We start from the raw sequence: 18,339 nt of genomic DNA on the forward strand, positions 1-18,339 counted from the left end.
CCAATAAAGTACACCTCCAGGTTTTCCTGTCCTGATATAGGCCCCTTCCGCACTGAATCTGGGCTGACACTGATTCACTGTAACCGGTAGAATGAGGGGAGTTGGTGCTGTAACAGTTCTGGGACTAAGCCTTAAAAAGGACCAGCAGCTTCCACTTCTGTGGTCTTTAGAGCCGGCCGCCATGTAAGAAGTCCAATACCCTTCTGAAGAGAGGCCACACGCAGAGGCCTTAGAGAAGGACATGCCCCACCCTTCCCTGGAGATAGAGGCCACATGGAGGAGCACCCAGGTGCCAGATAATCTAAGCGAAGGTAATCTGAGTGAAGAAGCGGAGCCTCCAGACTTCTGCAGTCTGGTGGAAAACCATCTGGCTGTGCCCAGTCAACCCACAGAAATTCGAGGGATAATTATGAATTGTTGTTTTAATCTACTAAGTGTTGGGGTTTACTCTGTGGCAATAGATAAGTGAAACTCGGCAATAAACAGCACAACTCCCCTCCTTATCTCTCCATATCCGGAGAACTGAATGGCTAGGTCATAGGGCCCACATATCAAATATTAATAAATCCTGCTGTGTTACTCTCCAAATGTAATGTACATCAAAAATGGCTGTACATCATTTTATATCCCCATCCACAATGACTGGGAGTACCATCTTCCCCTCAAGTGCTTGCCAGATAAAAAATGGGATTTCATTTCATTTTGCATTTCTCTGGTTACTAGTCAAGTTAAGTATTTGTTTTTCTTTGTTTACCGGCCATTGGTGTTGACTTTTCTGTTAACTGCCTGTTGGAGGAGGGACAAACAGGATTGTCTGTTGGGTTTCCCTGGGGCTTCTCTCCCAATTGCCCTCCTGGGGCTGCTCCATGCTTTCCCCTCCCAGGGTTTCCAGGTACTGTTCATTGGTATGCAACTCCTCACAGCTGACAGACAGCTGCAAGGTATTTACCTGCCTTGGCAAGGCCACTCTCATATCCACAACAGCCACATTGTCATTCACTCAGGTGGACATCACCGATGGCCTCCCAAAGTCTCAATAAAAAAGGAGAATTGGGGCCGGCTCCATGGTGTAGTGGTTAAGTTCAATGCGCTATGCTTCACGGCCTGGGTTCCTGGGTTCAGATCCCTGATGAGGACCTACACCATTTATCAGCCATGCTGTGGTGGTGTCCCATATACAAAATAGAGGAAGATTGGCATACATGTTAGCTCAGGGCTAATCCTCCTCTGAAAAAAACAAAAGAGAGAATGGCTGCATGCATTCCCATCCTGGTATGATGAGAGACCAGACACTGTGTACATCATCCTGCTGCTGGCCTTCTGAACTGTGAGGGAATTTTGACCCTAAGTCCCTCTTCTGGCCACAACACCCCATCAGCTCACATTTGAGGACTGCCTAAGTCCCAGAGACAGCCACTGCATCTTCTCAGCACTGGAGTACCAGAGTGGCATCATCTGTAGCTCTGTCAGACCCGCCACACCTTGTGGGAGGGATCGCAGAGCCTAGAGCACCCGTCACATCCAGCACCACATACCAGGATTTACTACGTATGAAGACACCGCTCCCTCCTCGGGGCTGCATGTGTCGCTCTGCTTGCCTAAAGGTGGAAGATCAAGTCTTTCCTGGAAGCTCTGGATCTCACTCTGTTAGAGCCCTTGGAGTGGATCCAGTTCTGGGATGGCCTAGCTGCCCCCGGAGAGCAAGAGCATCCACATGGACGAGGCGATCACTGGACCAGCACTCGCTCTCTGCTGGAGGTGAAGGCACTGTGGCTTTCTTCCCCTAACAGCAGGGACCATGCGTGTGTGTAGATGGCATCCAGTTTAGAGAATTTTATATTGGACAATCTTGTGTTATGCTTAATAATCTTATAATTAATAGTAAGTAATTTGAAAGGACTACCTCTGGTCTGTGTCCATTTATTACATTGAATTGGTGTTCTAGGGCTGCCGTAACAAAGCGCCACAGACTGGGCAGCTTAAACAACAAGAACTTATTGTCTCATGGTTCTAGAGGCTGGAAATCTGAGATCAAGGTGTTGGCTGGGCCAGTTCCCTCTGAAGACACTGGGGAAGGATCTGTTCCAGGCCTCTCTCCAGCTTCTCGTAGTTCCTTGGCTTGTGCAGCGTGACTCCAATCTTCCCTGTGTGTCTTCCCTCTCCACATGTCTGTTCCTCTGTCCAAATTTCTCCTCTTCATGAGGACATAGTCGTATTGGATTAGGGCCCACCCTGATGACCTCATCTTAACTTGATCATCTGAACAGAACTTATTTCCAAATAAGTTCCCATTCACAGGTTCTGGAGTTAGGATTTCAACATCTTTTTGGGGACACAATGTAACCCATAACATACATCAAAGCCAGGGGGGTGAATGTAAGGTCCCTGTAGGTCTCAGGCTGCCAAAGCTTGAACTACGGAGCCAGGACAATTTTCTATGTATTCCGGAGACTGCGTTATATAGGAGAGGAGCTGGATGTGTAAGCACCTTCCAATAAGACTGGTGATTGTTGATCCAGAGGATAGAGACTCTACATTTGCTTTTAAGATTGAGAAATAAACTATGTTTAAAGGGGATTTTGGAAGATATGATAGGCATGAAATGTTGTTGAACAAAACCCTTAGCAATATTAGTATTTTCATCCAATAATCTTATTGTAGTAATCATGGTGATATAAATACATCTTGGTTGTATTGCCTTTTCTTTTCACAAAAGAATAAACTGTTATTTTTAACTGCTTTGTTAGGAAAAGTGTTCTGACCACATATGGTACAATGGGGAATTTATATTTGGTCCTCGCCCCTGGTTCCTGGCACAGATCTCCTAAAACCCTTGGCATCTCCTGAGTGATAGGAGTGTCCTCTGTTATTCATAATGAGCCCCTCTTAACCATACCTGAGTTTATGCTAACGAGGTGACTCTTGGAGAGCCCCTTAATAGCTTCAGGATGCGGGCTGGTCACCAGGAAAACCAAGCCATGGTTAGAGGGTTGGAACTTTCAACATCCACCCCTACTCCCACCCCAACTTCTGGGGAGTGGGGAGAGGCTGGAGATTGAGTTCAATCACCAATGGCCAATGATTTAATCAATCATGCCTATGTAATGAAACCTCCACAAAAACGCCTAAATGAAGAGGTTCAGAGAGCTTCCAGGTTGGTGAACACACAGAGGTGCTGGGAGGGTGGTGCGCCTAGAGAGGGCACAGAAGGGTCGTGCTCACCCCCGACCCATATCTTGCCCTGTGCATCTCTTCCATTTGGCTATTCCTGAGCTGTATCCCTTATAATAAACTGGAAATAGTAAGTAAAGTGCTTTCCTGAGTGCTGTGAGCTGTTCTAGCAAATTAGCAAACCTGAGGAGAAGCTGTGGGAATCCCTGGCAGCCAAGTTGGACAGGCATGTGGGTAACCTGGGCACCTGGTACTCGAGACTGGCATCTGACGTGATGGCATCTTGTGGGACTGGGCTCTTAACCTGTGCAGTCTGAGGCTAACCGCGGGTAGAGTCAGGTTAGAACTAAATTGTGGGACTCCCAGTTGCTGTTCGGAGAACTGGAGAATTGGTGTTGGAAAAGACCATACATTTGCCAGGGGAGGAAAAAAACCTCTCACCATGATTAAGGAGTTTAAGACTAGAGCTCCGACTAGCAGCGGGCCTCCTCAAGATGCCTACCTGCTAGGTGGCAGTCATCGGTGTACAGAATGAGGAGCGACAAAGGAAGGTATTGTTTCCTGTCAGTCTCTCCACTGCCCTCATTCCTTGATGTAAAGATTGGAAATTTAAGATAAAGTTTCTTTGCTTGATTGCACTCAAGCTTTGTGAACTTCTAGTTTGTACTTATTGGTGAAAACTGGAATCTTTGTTCCATCAACCTGAATCTGAATTTCTGGAAACAAGAAAGCCTATTTAAGCTGTATATAGACATAAATGGTTTGAGACAAAACATACTTTACAAAACCACTGTAGTTTTGGATGGATGTATAATTTCAGGATAAGCCTATAAAAAAATTTGTTCAGTGATGTAAGCGTGAAATGGAGAACCTGCTAGGATTCTTTGATAAAGATTTGCTACACATTAGAAAGAAAGGCAGTAGACCAGTAAATGAAGAATTTATTGTATTTCTCCCGAATCAGAGTTGCTTCTTCCCTCTCTCCCTCCTTCCCTCCTACATATGCTGTGACCACATCTCAGGCATTGGTGGGGATGTGCTGGCCCTTTTCTTCTGGAGCATCAGATGAGTAGGGAAAATAGACTTCAATCTACCAAGCTTGTATCATACGGGTAAGATTATAATTGCGATACGTGCCTCCAGGTGGGGTCTAGGCTCTGTCTACATGGAGACCTGACCATCGTGGGGTGACAGAGAGAGAGGCGGCCCTTAGGAAGTGACAGCTGAAGGGAGGAGTAGAAGGTACCTAAGTGAAGTCAGGGAGAGCGTGTTCCAAGCAGAAAGAACAGCTTGTGGAAAGGCCCATGTGGAAGGGAGATCAGTGCTTTTTGTGTTTTTGAGGAAATGAACAAGCACAGGTATGGAATAAGGCTGGGCATGTGTGTGGGGTCAGATCCTCCATGTAACGTAGAGGTTTCAGTCTTTGACTTGAGAGCACCAGCAAGCCATTAGGCAGCAACGTAGTTAGAGTTGGGTTTGAAAGATCTTTCCACACATGTGTGGAGAGCAGACTGGAGCTGGGTGATGGTAGGAATGGGGAGACTAGTATGGAAGCTCTTATCTAGGCAAAGATGAGGCTCTTTTGAGTTAGGGTGATGGTAATGGGGACAGAGCACAGTAGGCAGAAGGCATCCAGAAGGTAAACCCAGTAGGACATGGCGATGGGGTGAGAGAGAGGGAGTTGACAAGGATGAGGATTCAGGACCGGCAAGGAGAGTGGAGTGAGGAAACAGACCATCTTGTTTGACAAGCTGGGCTATTGTCTCGTTTTGCCCTTGTATTTCTGTGTCGCTCGCTGCCAGTAGAGCAGAAGGGTACAATTCAGTTGAGGATTTTCCCGACTGAAAAGAAACGAACCAGTGGAAAATCCCACCACACTGGTTTGTGTGTATTCCCCACAAGAGCCCAGCAGGCAGAAGGCTGTGGACCGAAGGCATCTACTTTCCATGAAGTTTGGCATGCTCATATATGCCATTCTCACTGATGTTTTTGGTCTGAGCTGGCATTTACTGAGCCTCAAAAAGCACTACCTATAAAAGAAAAAATTGATAAATTGGACTTCATCAATATGGGAAACAGCTGTTTATGAAAAGACATTGTTTAAAAAAACATAAAAGACAAGCCAGAGACTGGGAGAAAATATTATCTGTATCTATATCTTTATCTGCCTGAAATGAGCTTATATCCAAACATATAAAGAACTCTTGATTTTTAAAAAAAATTTTTTGTTTATTGCAGTAACATTGGTTTATAACATTGTATAAATTTCAGGTGTACATTGTTGTACTTCTATTTCTGCACAGATTACATCATGTTCACCACCAAAATACTAATTACAACCCATCACCACACACATGTACCGAATTATCCCTTTCACCCTCCTCCCTCCCCCCTTCCCCTCTGGTAACCACCAATCCAATCTCTGTCCCTATGTGTTTGTTTATTGTTGTTATTATCTACTACTTAATGAAGGAAATCATATGGTATTTGACCTTCTCCCTCTGACTTATTTCACTTTGCATTATACCCTCAATGTCCATCCATGTTGTCACAAATGCCTGGATTTCATCGTTTCTTATGGCTGAGTAGTATTCTATTGTGTATATATACCACATCTTCTTTATCCATTCGTCCCTTGATGGGCACTTCCAAGTCTTGGCTATTGTGAATAACGCTGCAATGAACACAGGGGTGCATGTACCTTTACAAATATGGTGTTTTCAGGTTCTTTGGATAAATACCCAACAGTGGAATAGCTGGATCATATGGTAGTTCTATCCTTGATTTTTTGAGGAATCTCCATACTGTTTTCCATAGTGGCTGCACCAGTTTGCACTCCCACCAGCAGTGTATGAGAGTTCCCTTCTCTAAACATATAAAGAACTCTTGAAAATAAGGAGATATATAACCCAGTTAAAAGATGAGCAAAAGATCTGAACAGACGTTTCACAAAACAAGGTATACAGGTGGCCAATAGGTTGTTCCTCAGATACCCCAGGAACCCTGGGCCTTGAAGCCTTCACACTGGCCCGTCACTGCACCTGGAAGGTTTTTCCCCAGATATCTTCGTGGCTCCCTCTCACAGTCTTCAAGGGGCACCTGGCTTCTTCCTGTCGCTCTTGCTGCCACACTTCACACTCATTTCCCGTCCTTGCCTGCTGCCCGTCCTGAGGCCAGCATGGCTGTGCTCCCTATAGGTGGTGTGGTAGCCTCTTGGTATACACGCCTTTGCGTAGTTTCCTCCTAATGAAGAGGGCCGGCCCGTGAAACCAACACGATACTGCAGAAATGACTGTGCATAACTTCCAAGGCTGAGTTATAAAAGACGCTGCAGCCGCCACGTTGTGAGATACTCAAGGAGCCCAGTAGAGAGGTCCTTGTGGCGGGGACCGGAGGCCTCCTGCCCACAGCTGGCACCAACTCGCCAGACATGTGAGCAAGCCGCCTTGTGAAGACCCTCCAGCCCAGGCCAAGCCTTCAGATGATGCAGCCCTGGCTGACCTCTGCCTGCAGCCTTGTAGCTGACCCTGGGCCAGACCTCACTAACCCTCTCCTGAATCCCTGACCCACAGAAGCCACATGAAATAATAAAGTTTCCTGTTTTAAGCTGGTAGGTTTTGGGGTGATTTTTATGCAGCAATGGATAACTAATAGAGGTTGGAGGAGATAAGTAGCTCTAACGTGGCTTTGGACCTAAGCTACATTCTGCTAACTGCTTAGAAAGCACATACTTTGGGCTCTCTTATTTATGAGGATAAACTTACTGTGTTTATCCCTCAGTTCTGAACACGTAGAAATGGGAGGCAGCAGGGAGTGAGGGGAGACAGGGGAGGGCAGGCCAGAGTCATAGGTAGGGAAAATTTGGGGAAAGAGAAATGCTGAAAAGATAATTTTCAAAAAGCTTTAAGGGATCATGTGTGATATAGCCCACATTTCTGATCCCACCCAAGAAACTGTCAGCAAAAATCTATGTTGCTGTTTAAACTCTCGGGTCAGGTTTGCGGGGACCCAGTCATGGGAAAATTGCACACAGATGAGTGGCTGAAGCTGATTAGGTCATCTCCCCTAACTTCACACCCAGAACAAGGGGCAGAGCTGCTGACCCACCCTATGGTTCTGGAACTACCACCTCAAGCTGTGTGCAGCACAGTGCCAAAGGAGCACAGGTCTACGGCAGGGACAACGCAGCACAGATGGACTGGTTTTTGAAGGCAAGGCTCCTAGGACCCTTTTCTGCCACCCTGTCTGGTTTTCACCAGATCCAGAATGGAGAAGTCTGGAACTAAGTGCTTCAAGACCAACTCTCAAAGCTTTATTTACTTTTAAGCATCCTTGAGAGCCCCCAAGGGAAGAAAAGGGAGGAAAAACCCAAAGATAAATACCTGGCAGTCCTTGAGCGACCCCCAGGAGGGCAGCCCCCAGATGGGCACCAGCGGCGCAGAAGGACCGCCCGGGGGGCCGGGCTGGGGACGCGGCAGTGGGATAATGATTTTACCATCATCTCCTTTTCTTCCCTGGATCCCCTGCAGCCCCTGGCCACTCACAGTCGCAGGCCCTCCAGTTTGCATATGCATCGGAATGAGAACTGTGTGGGATGTTCCCCCAAACAGATTCGGCAGAGACAGTGAGAGGCCTTAATAATTTTCACAGGGGTACCGGCTGGGGCTGGCTCAGGCACGTTGTCAGCCGACCACAGCAAGAGACCTTTTATTTCCTGCCATGTGAGAGGTGGTGGAGGGTCAATTCCAGGGGGGCAAGCGCAGTGGCCTCAGGGTCTGGCACCCAAGGCCAGGGCTTTCCCTAATTCACCCCAACTAGCAGGAAATGGTTCTTGAGCAAAAACGCCGAACAATCTGCTTGATAATCAGTTAAAAGATAAATCTCACAAAACAAACAGGGGAGACGCGGGAGGTTCCCAATCCCTTCTCCAAGAGAGCAAAAACAAAGAAAATGCCTGCGTTACAAACAGGAGGCTCAGGCCTTCCCATTCCAGACCTTGGCATGTGTTAAGCAAAACCAAGAATAAGCAAGAAAATATGCTATTTGAATTGCGTTCAAAATGTCTTTTACAAGTGAAGCAAATTACTTCTGCATGTTCTGGGGCTCTGCAAAGAACAACTAGTGTTCTGCCTTTAATAGGTAAAATTACACAATTTGCTTATAACAGTAAACCAAAAGCCGCAGTGGCTTCAGATAGCATCGCGTCCTGAGGGCTCCCTTCACGCGCCCCCACTCCCAGCAGTTTCTGAGCCTTTTGGAGGGACGCGGTTGTCCGGGAGGGCGCCGGCCGGGACGCGGCCTGTTTCTTTCCTGGAACGCTCGCTTCTCCAAGCCCTCGCTTCTCTTCCTCCCTCGCCGCTGGTTTCTGGGTGGCTCTCTGAGTTGTCCCAGTGGAAGCTGGCGGGCGCAGTGTCGTCCTGAGTTACTGATTTGTGACCAAGCCCCCGGGGGTCCCGCCCCCTGAAGGTGGGTGCCAACTACCCCGGGCGCCTCTGAGGCGAGGGCAACCCCAGCGAGGTCTAGCTGGACGTCCACAAGGCGCCGCCTTTGCGGCCAAGCGTCCTGGGGCGAAGGCCGGAGGCGCGTCCGGGGAGGGAGCGGCCCCCGGTCCCGGCCCCCAGTTTCCCGCGCGCCCCACCCGCCGCAGGCGCGTCCCTCCGGCAGGGGGCGCCGGCGCCGACGCCGGCGTCGCTCTGCCCATCGGGGCGGGCGAGCCGGGGACCCTGCCTCCTGCGCGCCCGCGGTCCGCCCCCCGCGCTCGTCCCGGCGGCCGGCGGGACGCCCGAGCCCGCGCCCCGGAGCCTCGCAGCCAGTCCCCGCCGTGGCCGGAGCCTCGCGGCGCATCTAGGCCGGGAGAGGAGGAGCACCACGAGTTCCTCGAAAGGGACCAACTTGCGAAGCGCCCGGGAAACAGAGCAGCGGACGCGCGGCCGACAGGGGTGGTGGCTCCCGCGCCCCGGCCCGCGGCATGGCCCGGGGCTCGGCGCTGCCGCGCGCCCCGGCCGTCTGGGCTGCCGCCGCGCTCCTGCTCTCCGTGCCCCGGACCTCAGGTAGGACCCACCGCCCCGCGCCCGCCCCGGCGCGCCGCCTCCGAGCGCGGGCGGGAGGCTCGCGGCTCACGCGTCCGTACCTTCTTCCGAGACTGTGCCCCGGGCCGCCGCGCCGGCGCCCGTGCTCCCTAGCGAGGGGCGCCGGGCAGGGCCCCCCCGCGCCCACCTCGGCCCGGCTCCCGGCCCGCGCCCGGCGCCCCGCCACCGGGGGCTGCTTCCAATAAGGCGCGCTGTGGGCACGGCTAAGTGTTTCCAGAGGCCGGGGCGGGCGGCGCCAGCCTCTGCGGGGAGCCCCTTGCCGGGGGTTTCCGAGGGTCGTGAGTGTGGATGCGGCCCAGCCCGGGGTCCGCAGACGTATCCCCTGGTTCTCAGGACCTTGAGTCGACCCTCCTCCCCGAGGACTCTTCCAGGACTCCCGGCCCCCGTGCCCCCGTCTGCGCCGCAGTCGCCCCCAGGGCGCGCGCCGCGGTCTGGCCAGGCCCAGAGAAGGGGTCTCCCGACCCCCCGGCGCTTGGTTGAAAGGGGCTCTGGCTTCCCTTTTGTTGGCTCCTCCCCCCTCCCCCATCTCCAGGAGGAGGCCGAAGCAGCGTTTCCTGTGCCTGGGGTCGGGGGTCCTTGGGTGGCCTTTGGGCTGTTGGGGGCCCGGCCGCTTTCGGGCTGCACCCTTAGTCCCGAGACCCGGGACGAGGCGCGCAGCTGGAGGGCGGGCTCGGCTCCCGGGCGTCATTTTCCTCGAGGGGCACGCACTGTCCCCGGGGGGCCCTGCGCGGGCTCGGCTGCGTGGACCCCGGGGCGCGCCGGAGCTGCGGCGAGGTTCACAGGCGGCACTGGGGGGACCAGCCTGGGGTGCGGGAGGAGGCGGCGCTCGCCCACGCCGTCTAGACCCGGGAAGCACCTCCAGCCTGCGCGCCGCCCGGCCGGATTCCGGGCACCCTGCCGGGTTGGGGGAGGGCGGCGGTGCGCCAGGTTTGGAGGCTGAGGAGGGTCGCCTCAAGTCCTAGAAATGTGAGCCGCCCCCTTACACGTAAGTGGGTTTTAGTGTCGTTCACCCCATGCATCGTGCACCTCCCTCCACGCATGCCTGCAGGCAGGTGAAAATTAGGGGACAGGCGCAGGAAGGGGGCTCAGCTCTTCCCGCGTCCTGCTGCCAACTGTGCGCTCCAGGGACTGCTCCTCCGAATCAGGAATGCTGGCCGCCTTCCCTGGGAGGCGTTTGGGTTTAAGCAGATGCTGATCACAGCGTACATTCCTGGTTACTTGACTTGGGAAGGGGGTTTACATTTATGTCGTTGTCCCTTAAAGTATAAACCGCTTAGGGTGCAGGGTGAAATGGTGAGTAAGCTGGTACATTCTAAATCAGTCTGTGCGATTCTGACAACCTTCCTGTGGATTTCTGCACCCTGGCGCCGCAAGAATCCCTCTGCCCTTTGGAGCCAGGGGCTCCTTTTGCTGCGCTGCGGGACGGGGGAAGAAAGGGGTTTAAACCCCGGGACTCGATGTGCCGTTGCGCATTGTTTGCACGGTGGCCACGCCGGAGTTAATTGCCCGGCAAAACTCAGGCTCGCAGACCTGTGGCTGCGGGCGGTTTTGGTTGCATTTGCGGGATGGGTGCTGTGGCGAGGAGTTTGAGGTGGGCGAAGCGAGGAAAGGTGATGGGTGCGTTGCTTACATCAATATTGTAACAAGACCAGGAAAGTTGCTGGCATTTCGGGTGGAGTAGTTTAAACGTTGCCGTCCTTTCCGTTCGAATTTAAGCAATCTCTCAGGAACAAAGCAATCCAGAGTCATTTCAGTTAATTTTTGGGCCCTGTGTGGAGATAATTTTCTTTTTCCAGTAAAATAATAATAATTTCTGTAGGGGAGGGAGTAAGAAAGCCGTTTATAATTCTCTTCTGGAATGCTAGGTTAAGTGAAAATTCAAGGAATATGATCATTCATATTTACAATATGAATACAATTTTATGATTACAGGAGATTTGAGTGTTCGGCATCTTTTTTCCTGTGAAGAGGAATCCCTGTAATTTGAGTGTATTTTATACACTAAACATAAGTTACTATGTAAAAACAGCAAAAGGGCATTTATTCTAAAAGGATGTGTAAGTTCGTATTCTACATATTTATAGAAGACTCTGTTCCCTAAGGATAAAAATACCTGATTCTGGACTGTGTGCCCCTCCTAGGTGGGGTAGGCTGGGAGTGGGAGTTTTGGGGTCCTCCTTCCCCCCATACTAACAGGGCAGTGTTTACTTCTGGCTCACATCCCTGGAGTGATGGTCGTAATAAATAATGATAGTGATCCATCCAGAAGGAAATAAACGAAAACATCTTGAATAAGAAGACTTTGTGGAAAAAGAAAAGTTTTTATGGATATAGCAAGGCAACATGTTTTTCTTATTATGGCTGTGTACCAAGCAGAGAAGCAGCACACATCTGAAGTGGTTCCGTATTGAATGGTGAGAGCGAGTTGAACCTCTGCGTCTGCTTCATAAAGAACGCCAGCGTGAGACTCTGCACGCCGCTGACCCGTGTGATACCCCGGGTGAGCTGCTGTACCCCGGCAGAGGGTGACTGCTGTGGGCTGTCGCCAGTGAGGCTGGACTTTTGATTAGTAAAGCAAGTCCTAGTTAGAAAACAGACAAGAATTCTGCTTAATATTTTGCGTGCAAAAAAGCAGCATGGGTTTAACAATGTGCGTTTACCAGGGGTAGTTTTTGGGGACAGTGATCTGCAGATTTAGAGGCAATGTGAAATAACATTTTTGTTTTTATTGTGAAACCTTTTTTCTCTTTGGTCAAAGTACAGCCGTAATTGGCGTGTGTGTGTCACTCTCTGTTATGGTGTGATTTGCGGTGAATTACGTGTTCCCTGTGAACGTGCAGCCTCGGTGTAACCTCTGAGACATTTAAGCCTGGCAGAGTCTGGGTTTAATGCTGCTCTTGCCTTTGGAATCTTTTCCGAGATCTGTGGGATAGAAATGCAGGAGTAGGGGAACAGCCCTCTGACAGGTAGGGAGGATTAATCCCCTAAAAGGGGATTTCTAAAGCAAGGTTTCAGGTGGAGAAGTGGCACTCCTTTAAAATGCATTCCACGGGAGGCCAGGATGTGGAAAGTTATCATTATGATTGAAGTGGAGACTGGGTGTGAACGGCTCGGCCTCCCTGGTGTGCGGCACCCTGGCCAGTCTGATTAAGGACAGGAAGTTTGCGTAATCTGTGACTCTTCCCTGGGAGAGCTCTAAGTACTTGATTCTGAGTTGTAGTCAGGGAAAAGAAAGTGGCGTACTGAGTGTTATCCTACCGAAGGTTTATAACCGTCTTCTAAATTGTTCGTTGATGTCAGAGGCCTTTTGGTGTTTATCTGGTCCATTCCCCGAGAACCTGGAGGGGCCCCCGGTAGGCCTCCCCCCGCCCGCTCCAGCATCCTGTGGTTACCACGTGGAGAAGGGCTGGGTTTACCCTGCTGTGCCCCACGGGGGGGCTCCTTATGGTCAGTGACTCTGTTCCTGGTAAAGAAAGTTGTCATTAAGATATTTCCTTCTTTGGGGACCCTGCAGTGACTGCCCAGTGGACCCCATGAGTACCATGCATGAAAGGTTTCAAAGCCAAGTAACTAGGGGCTTTGCTTTCAGAGGAAGCCGTGGCGGTTAAGTCTGAACTTTGCCTGGGCACTCGCAATTTCATGAAACGACAATTGGGCTAAAAGGACTAGTTTTGAAAACACTGCTTCTCAAGCGACCCTCTGGGATCTTTGGTTTTGTGCTGTTCAACTGCAGTGCTGTAACAGAAATGTTCAGAGTTCAGTGGGTAGTGCTGGCTTCTTGAGTTTTGAAGTAAAAATCTAAGCAACATGAGTATCTGCGGCCCATTAATTATGGCTGCAACTGGCTGGGGTTTGTACCAGCCTCTTTCTCCTAGTATGTATTTATTTGGTTTTGTTGAGGAGCTTGCCAACTTGGAAATGAGGGCGGGACAGCTCTGCTTGCATGTGCCGTTGTCATAAAATATGTCTGGGGTGTGATCTGTTTAAAATCATATTAACAGAGTGGCCAAGGAATTGTTGAACAATGTTGGGAATTTTCAGAAAGCTCTTTGAAGAGGGAATTGTGTTGGTGTGGTTTGCACCATTTTTGGGATGTCTGTTTTCTTTTTTTTTTTTTTCAAGTTCTGTCTCTGAAGGAACCAAAAAATCAAAAGCCAAAGGGAAGGAAATAATTACAGAAAAATTTAGCCTAATTAGACTAAGTGGCTTGTCCTCTAGAAAGTCTTAAGCTCCAGTGGGAAGTGGTGTGTGTGTCTTTAATTGTTGTTGGAATGAGCTTCAGTAAGCACACTGTCGCTTTTGAGATGTTATCTGGGGAGAATGTGGCTGCTTCATCAGGTCCTCGTGAGTGAGGGAGGGTTTCCCCAAACCCCAGATGCTGCCAGCCTGATGGTTTCCACACCCCATTGCCCTCCTGGAGGGCTAGTTACGACCCTGGCGTTAAATTACAGATATCCTCATTGTAGACTTGTGCTGTGGAGTATAATAGCCGCTAAGCATTTGTAGCTATTTAGATTAAAATTAATTAAACTGAAATGAAACGAAAGGTTCAGTTCCCCCACCCCCACTAGCTGCATTTCAGTGGCCAGCAGGCCCACTCACGGAGGGGACGTTTCCGTCCTTGCAGGAAGCTCCATTGGCCACCACTTGAGGAGCCGGACCTCCTCTTTGTCCAGATCTGTGTGTTTGTCACTGTTGCTTCAGGAACATCTTGTAGAGTCCAGAGCAGGGAGGGGCTTCACCGTGTTTGCTTAGAGTCTTGTTTGTTGACTGTGGGAGATTTGAAGGCAAAATGAACTGGATTGACTCCAATCTGGAAGCAGAGGGCCCTGCCCGAGAGGCGCTGAGCAGATGTGCAATGACCAAGGCAACAGACCTTAGCTCTGCGGTTGCATACTGTACGGTGCCGATTTGGGGGAAATGTTAGCTTTTAAGTGTTCGCGTGTACCTTGGACACGGGGCTAGACAAGATAATGTGAACATATGTGCGCACACACACACGTGTGCGTGTGTGTTTGGGAGGGGCGACACCCTGGCTTCAGGGCCACTGAAAGCACATGGAATGATGGTAGTGGTGACTGTTTACTTGAATCAGGCTGAGCCTGACGTAATGGGAGATCTTCAAGTGGTGGAAGGAAACGGGTGTCACGGAAAGCGCAGATGCCATGAGTCCAGCAGCGGGAAAGCCGAGGAAACCTTCCCGCTTACCTGTCAGGCCCCGCACTGTGCCAGGTGCATTGGGGGCTGCAAAAGCAGGCTCCCATGTGGAGACCGAAATCACAGCAGGGGAGGAAGAGGGAGAGGGGAGATGATACTTGAGGATGTGCTCTGACAGATTCAGAGTCAAGGCTAAACTGAGTCTTTTGTGCATCAGCTAAAATTTGGCAGAGCCTTCCTGAAAGTTGCAGAAGGAGATCTGTGATCTTGGAGGGGATCTTGGAGATCTTCTCATTTACCCCCAATGACAGGTAGGAAGCCGTGGAATGTGTAGACAGGAGGGGGTCAAGGAGAAAGGAGGGCAGAGACGGGAAGGAGCAGGAGGAACCGAGCTCCGTCCTTGGAGAAGGAGAAATCATGTGCAGTCAAGAGCATGAGGATCCTGGCTGGCAGACAGACTCAGGATGTGATGGGGTGAGCAGGGCAACGGGTGGTGTGCTGCAGCCATGTTTTAGGGGGATAATCGGCAGCAGTGGGTGGGGTTGCTAGGTAGTGTTTGTACCTAAGAAAGAAGGCGCATGAAGAATCGGGAGGCTTGGTCTTGGACTTGTTGGGGAATTCCCAAGAAAGCTTCTGGTTGAGGAGCATCCTGAAGAAACTGAGGCAGAAGGAAAGGTCCAGTCAACCCTTAGGAGTCTGGAGGGGACACACACACAACATTTTGGCTCCTGGCAGACAGCAGGCTTTGGAAAGGAGAATGAGTAGAGTTTGGGGACGATGAGGAGTTGGGTGGGGACGTAGGAGTTCCATCTGGAAAGTGAACAGCCCACGGATGGATGGCCTGAGAGGCGTAGGAAGGGAGTGAGGGGGTGCAGGCTGAGGACGCTTTCAGGCACAACCTCTGGGTCGCGTTTGGTGGAGGCCACTTTGTAGCCCTATTTAGGATGTTATTTTATGTTTTCAACTCTTAGAGAACAATTTTCTTCCCGACAGTGAATAACCCCCAGGTCACCATATCACAGTCTTTGTATAACATTGGATACGTTTCCAGGGCAGTTTAGTGAAAAATTGAGGACCACAGTAAGTCGAGAGGAGGAGATGGTGATGCGGGGAGCTCTGTCCTCCATGAGTGTGAGAGGTGGGTGCAGGGCAGGAGTGGAGGGACTGGCTGGTTGAGCATCTGCTTACTTTTGCAAAAAGAAACACAGAAAGGAGAAACCAGAAAGTGACATTGGTTACCTCAGATCTTTTTTTTTTTTTTTTCTTGTTAAGGTAACATATGCATAAAATAGATCCTTTTAACCTTTTTTTTTTTTTTTTTTTGGTGAGGAGGATTGGCCCTGAGCTAACCTCTGTTGCCAGTCTTCCTCTTTTTGCTTGAGGAAGATTGTTGCTGAACTAATATCCATGCCCATCTTCCTCTATTTTGTATGTGGGACCCCGCCACAGCGTGGCTTGATGAACAATGTATATAGCTCTGCGCCTGGGATCCAAACCCACGAACCTCAGGCTGCTGAAGCAGAGCTCTTGAGCTTAACCACTACAGCATTGGGCTGGCCCCCCTTATAACCATTTTTTAGTGTACAATTGAGTGGTATTAAGTATATTCACATTGCTCTGCCACCATCACCACCATCCATCTCCAGAACTTTTCTCATCTCCCCAAAATAAAACTCTGTACCCATTAAACACTCACTCCCTATTCCCCGTTCTTCCAGCCGCTGGCACCCACCATGCTTTCTGTTTCTATGAGTTGACTACTGTAGGTGCCTCAAATAAATGGAATTATAGGGTATTTGCCTCTTTGTAACTGGCTTATTTCACTTAGCATAGTGTTTCCAAGGTTCATCCATGTTGCAGTATGTGTCAGTGATTTATTTCTTTTTAACGCTGAATGATATTCTGCTATATACACACGCACATACCGTATATATATACACTGTGTTTTGTTTCTCCGTCTGATGGGGGACATTTGGGTTGCTTCCACATTTGGGCTGTTGTGAATAGTGCCACCATGAACGTGGGTGCACAAACGTCTGTTCAAGTCCCTGCTTTCAGTTCTTTTGGGTAGACACCCAAGAGTGGACTTGCTCGATCATATGTTAGTTCTATTTTAAACTTTTTGAGGAACCACCATACTGCCAACACTTGTTATTTTCTGTTTTATTGATAGTAACCGTCATAATGAGTGTGAAATGGTACCTCATTGTGGTTTTTGGTTTGCATTTCTCTAATGACTAGTGATGTTAAGCATCTTTTCCTGTCATTTGTATGTCTTTCATGGCCATTTGTAGTCTTCTTTGGAGAAATGTCTGTTCAAATCCTTTGCCCAGGCCGGCCCCGTGGCTTAGCGGTTAAGTGTGCGCGCTCCGCTGCTGGCGGTCGGGTTCGGATCCCGGGCGCGCACCGACGCACTGCTTCTCTGGCCATGCTGAGACCGCGTCCCACGTACAGCAACTAGAAGGCTGTGCAACTATGACACACAACTATCTACTGGGGCTTTGGGGGAAATAAATAAATAAATAAAAATTAAAAAAAAATAAAAAACAGCAACAAATCCTTTGCCCATTTTTTAATCGGATTGTTTGGTTTTTTTTGCTTAAGTTGTAGGGGTTCTGTATTTTGGATGTTAACTCCTTATCAAATATAAGATTTGCACGTATTTTCTCCCATTCTGTGGGCTGCCTATCCACTCTGTTGATAATGTCCTTTGATGCACAAAAGTTTTTAATTTTAATGAATCCAGTGTATCTACTTCTTCTTGTTTTCCCTGTGCTTTCGGTGTCATATTCAAGAAATCATTGCTAAGTCCAGTGTCATGAAGCTTTTCCCCTATGTTTTCTTCTAAAAGTTTTATAGTTTTAGCTCTTATATTTTAGGTCCCCGATCCATTTTGGATTAATTTTTGTATATGGTATAAGGTAAGGGTCCAACTTCATTCTTTTTTTTTTTTTTTTTTTTTTTTTTTTTTGTGAGGAGATCAGCCCTGAGCTAACATCCGCCAATCCTCCTCCTTTTTTTTTTGCTGAGGAAGACGGCCCTGGGCTAACATCGGTGCCTATCTTCCTCCACTTTATATGGGACGCCGCCACAGCATGGCTTACCAAGCAGTGCGTCGGTGCGCGCCCGGGATCCGAACCAGCGAACCCCGGGCCGCCGCAGCGGAGCGCGCGCACTTAACCGCTTGCGCCACCGGGCCGGCCCCCCAACTTCATTCTTTTGAATGTGGGTGTACAGTTTTCCCAGCATGCTTTGTTGAAAAGACTGTCCTTTCTTCATTGGATGGTCTTGGCACACTTGTCATTTGCCGTATATGTGGGGTTTATTCCTGGGCTCTGTTCTATTCCATTGGTTTGTGTGTCCATTGGTCTGTGTGTCTCTTATGCCACTGTCTTGATTACTGTAGCTTTGTAATACATTTTGAAATCAAGAAGTGTGAGTCCTCCAACTTTGTTCACTTTCTCTAGATTGTTTTGGTTATTTGGGATCCTTTGAAATTCCATATGAATTTTAGGATGGATTTTCTATTTCTGCAAAAAACATCATTGAGGTTTTGATAAGGATTGCACTGACTCTGTAGATTGCTTTGGGTAGTATGGACATCTTAACAAGTCTACTCCACAAACGTGAGATGTCTTTCCATTTATTTAGATCTTTAATTTCTCTCATATTTTATAGTTTTTAGTGTACAAGTCTTTCGCCCACTGAATTAAATTTATTCTTAAAGTATTTTTATTCTTTTTGATGCTATTGTGAATGGAAATGTTTTCTTAATTTCCTTTTTGGATTGTTCTTTGTTAGTGTGTAGAAATGCAACTGATTCTTGCATGTTGATTTTGTATCCTGCAAGTTTGCTGAATTCATTTATTAGCTCAAATAGAATTTTTGTGGATCTATATGTAAGATCATGCCATCTGTGAAC

General features: G+C 49.2%; 1 protein-coding gene across 4 annotated transcripts in view; it reads left to right on the forward strand.

Annotated features, from left to right (window-relative positions):
- The first annotated feature begins 8,727 nt into the window (after positions 1-8,727).
- ROR2 (receptor tyrosine kinase like orphan receptor 2) overlaps positions 8,728-18,339 on the forward strand; it is a 205,432-nt gene continuing 195,820 nt past the window's right edge. For 2 of the 4 annotated variants that reach the window (XR_009223494.1, XR_009223495.1), the window contains exon 1: positions 8,728-9,221. Coding sequence is in view for 2 of the 4 variants with exons in the window: in XM_058566021.1 (XP_058422004.1) it covers positions 9,140-9,221 (82 nt within the window). In the remaining 2 variants the exon portion in view is untranslated. The remainder of the gene's footprint in view (positions 9,222-18,339) is intronic. The other 2 variants (XM_058566021.1, XM_058566022.1) reach the window with 1 other exon arrangement.

This window comes from Diceros bicornis, chromosome 22, assembly GCF_020826845.1.
Source record: "Diceros bicornis minor isolate mBicDic1 chromosome 22, mDicBic1.mat.cur, whole genome shotgun sequence".
NCBI lineage: Eukaryota > Metazoa > Chordata > Mammalia > Perissodactyla > Rhinocerotidae > Diceros > Diceros bicornis.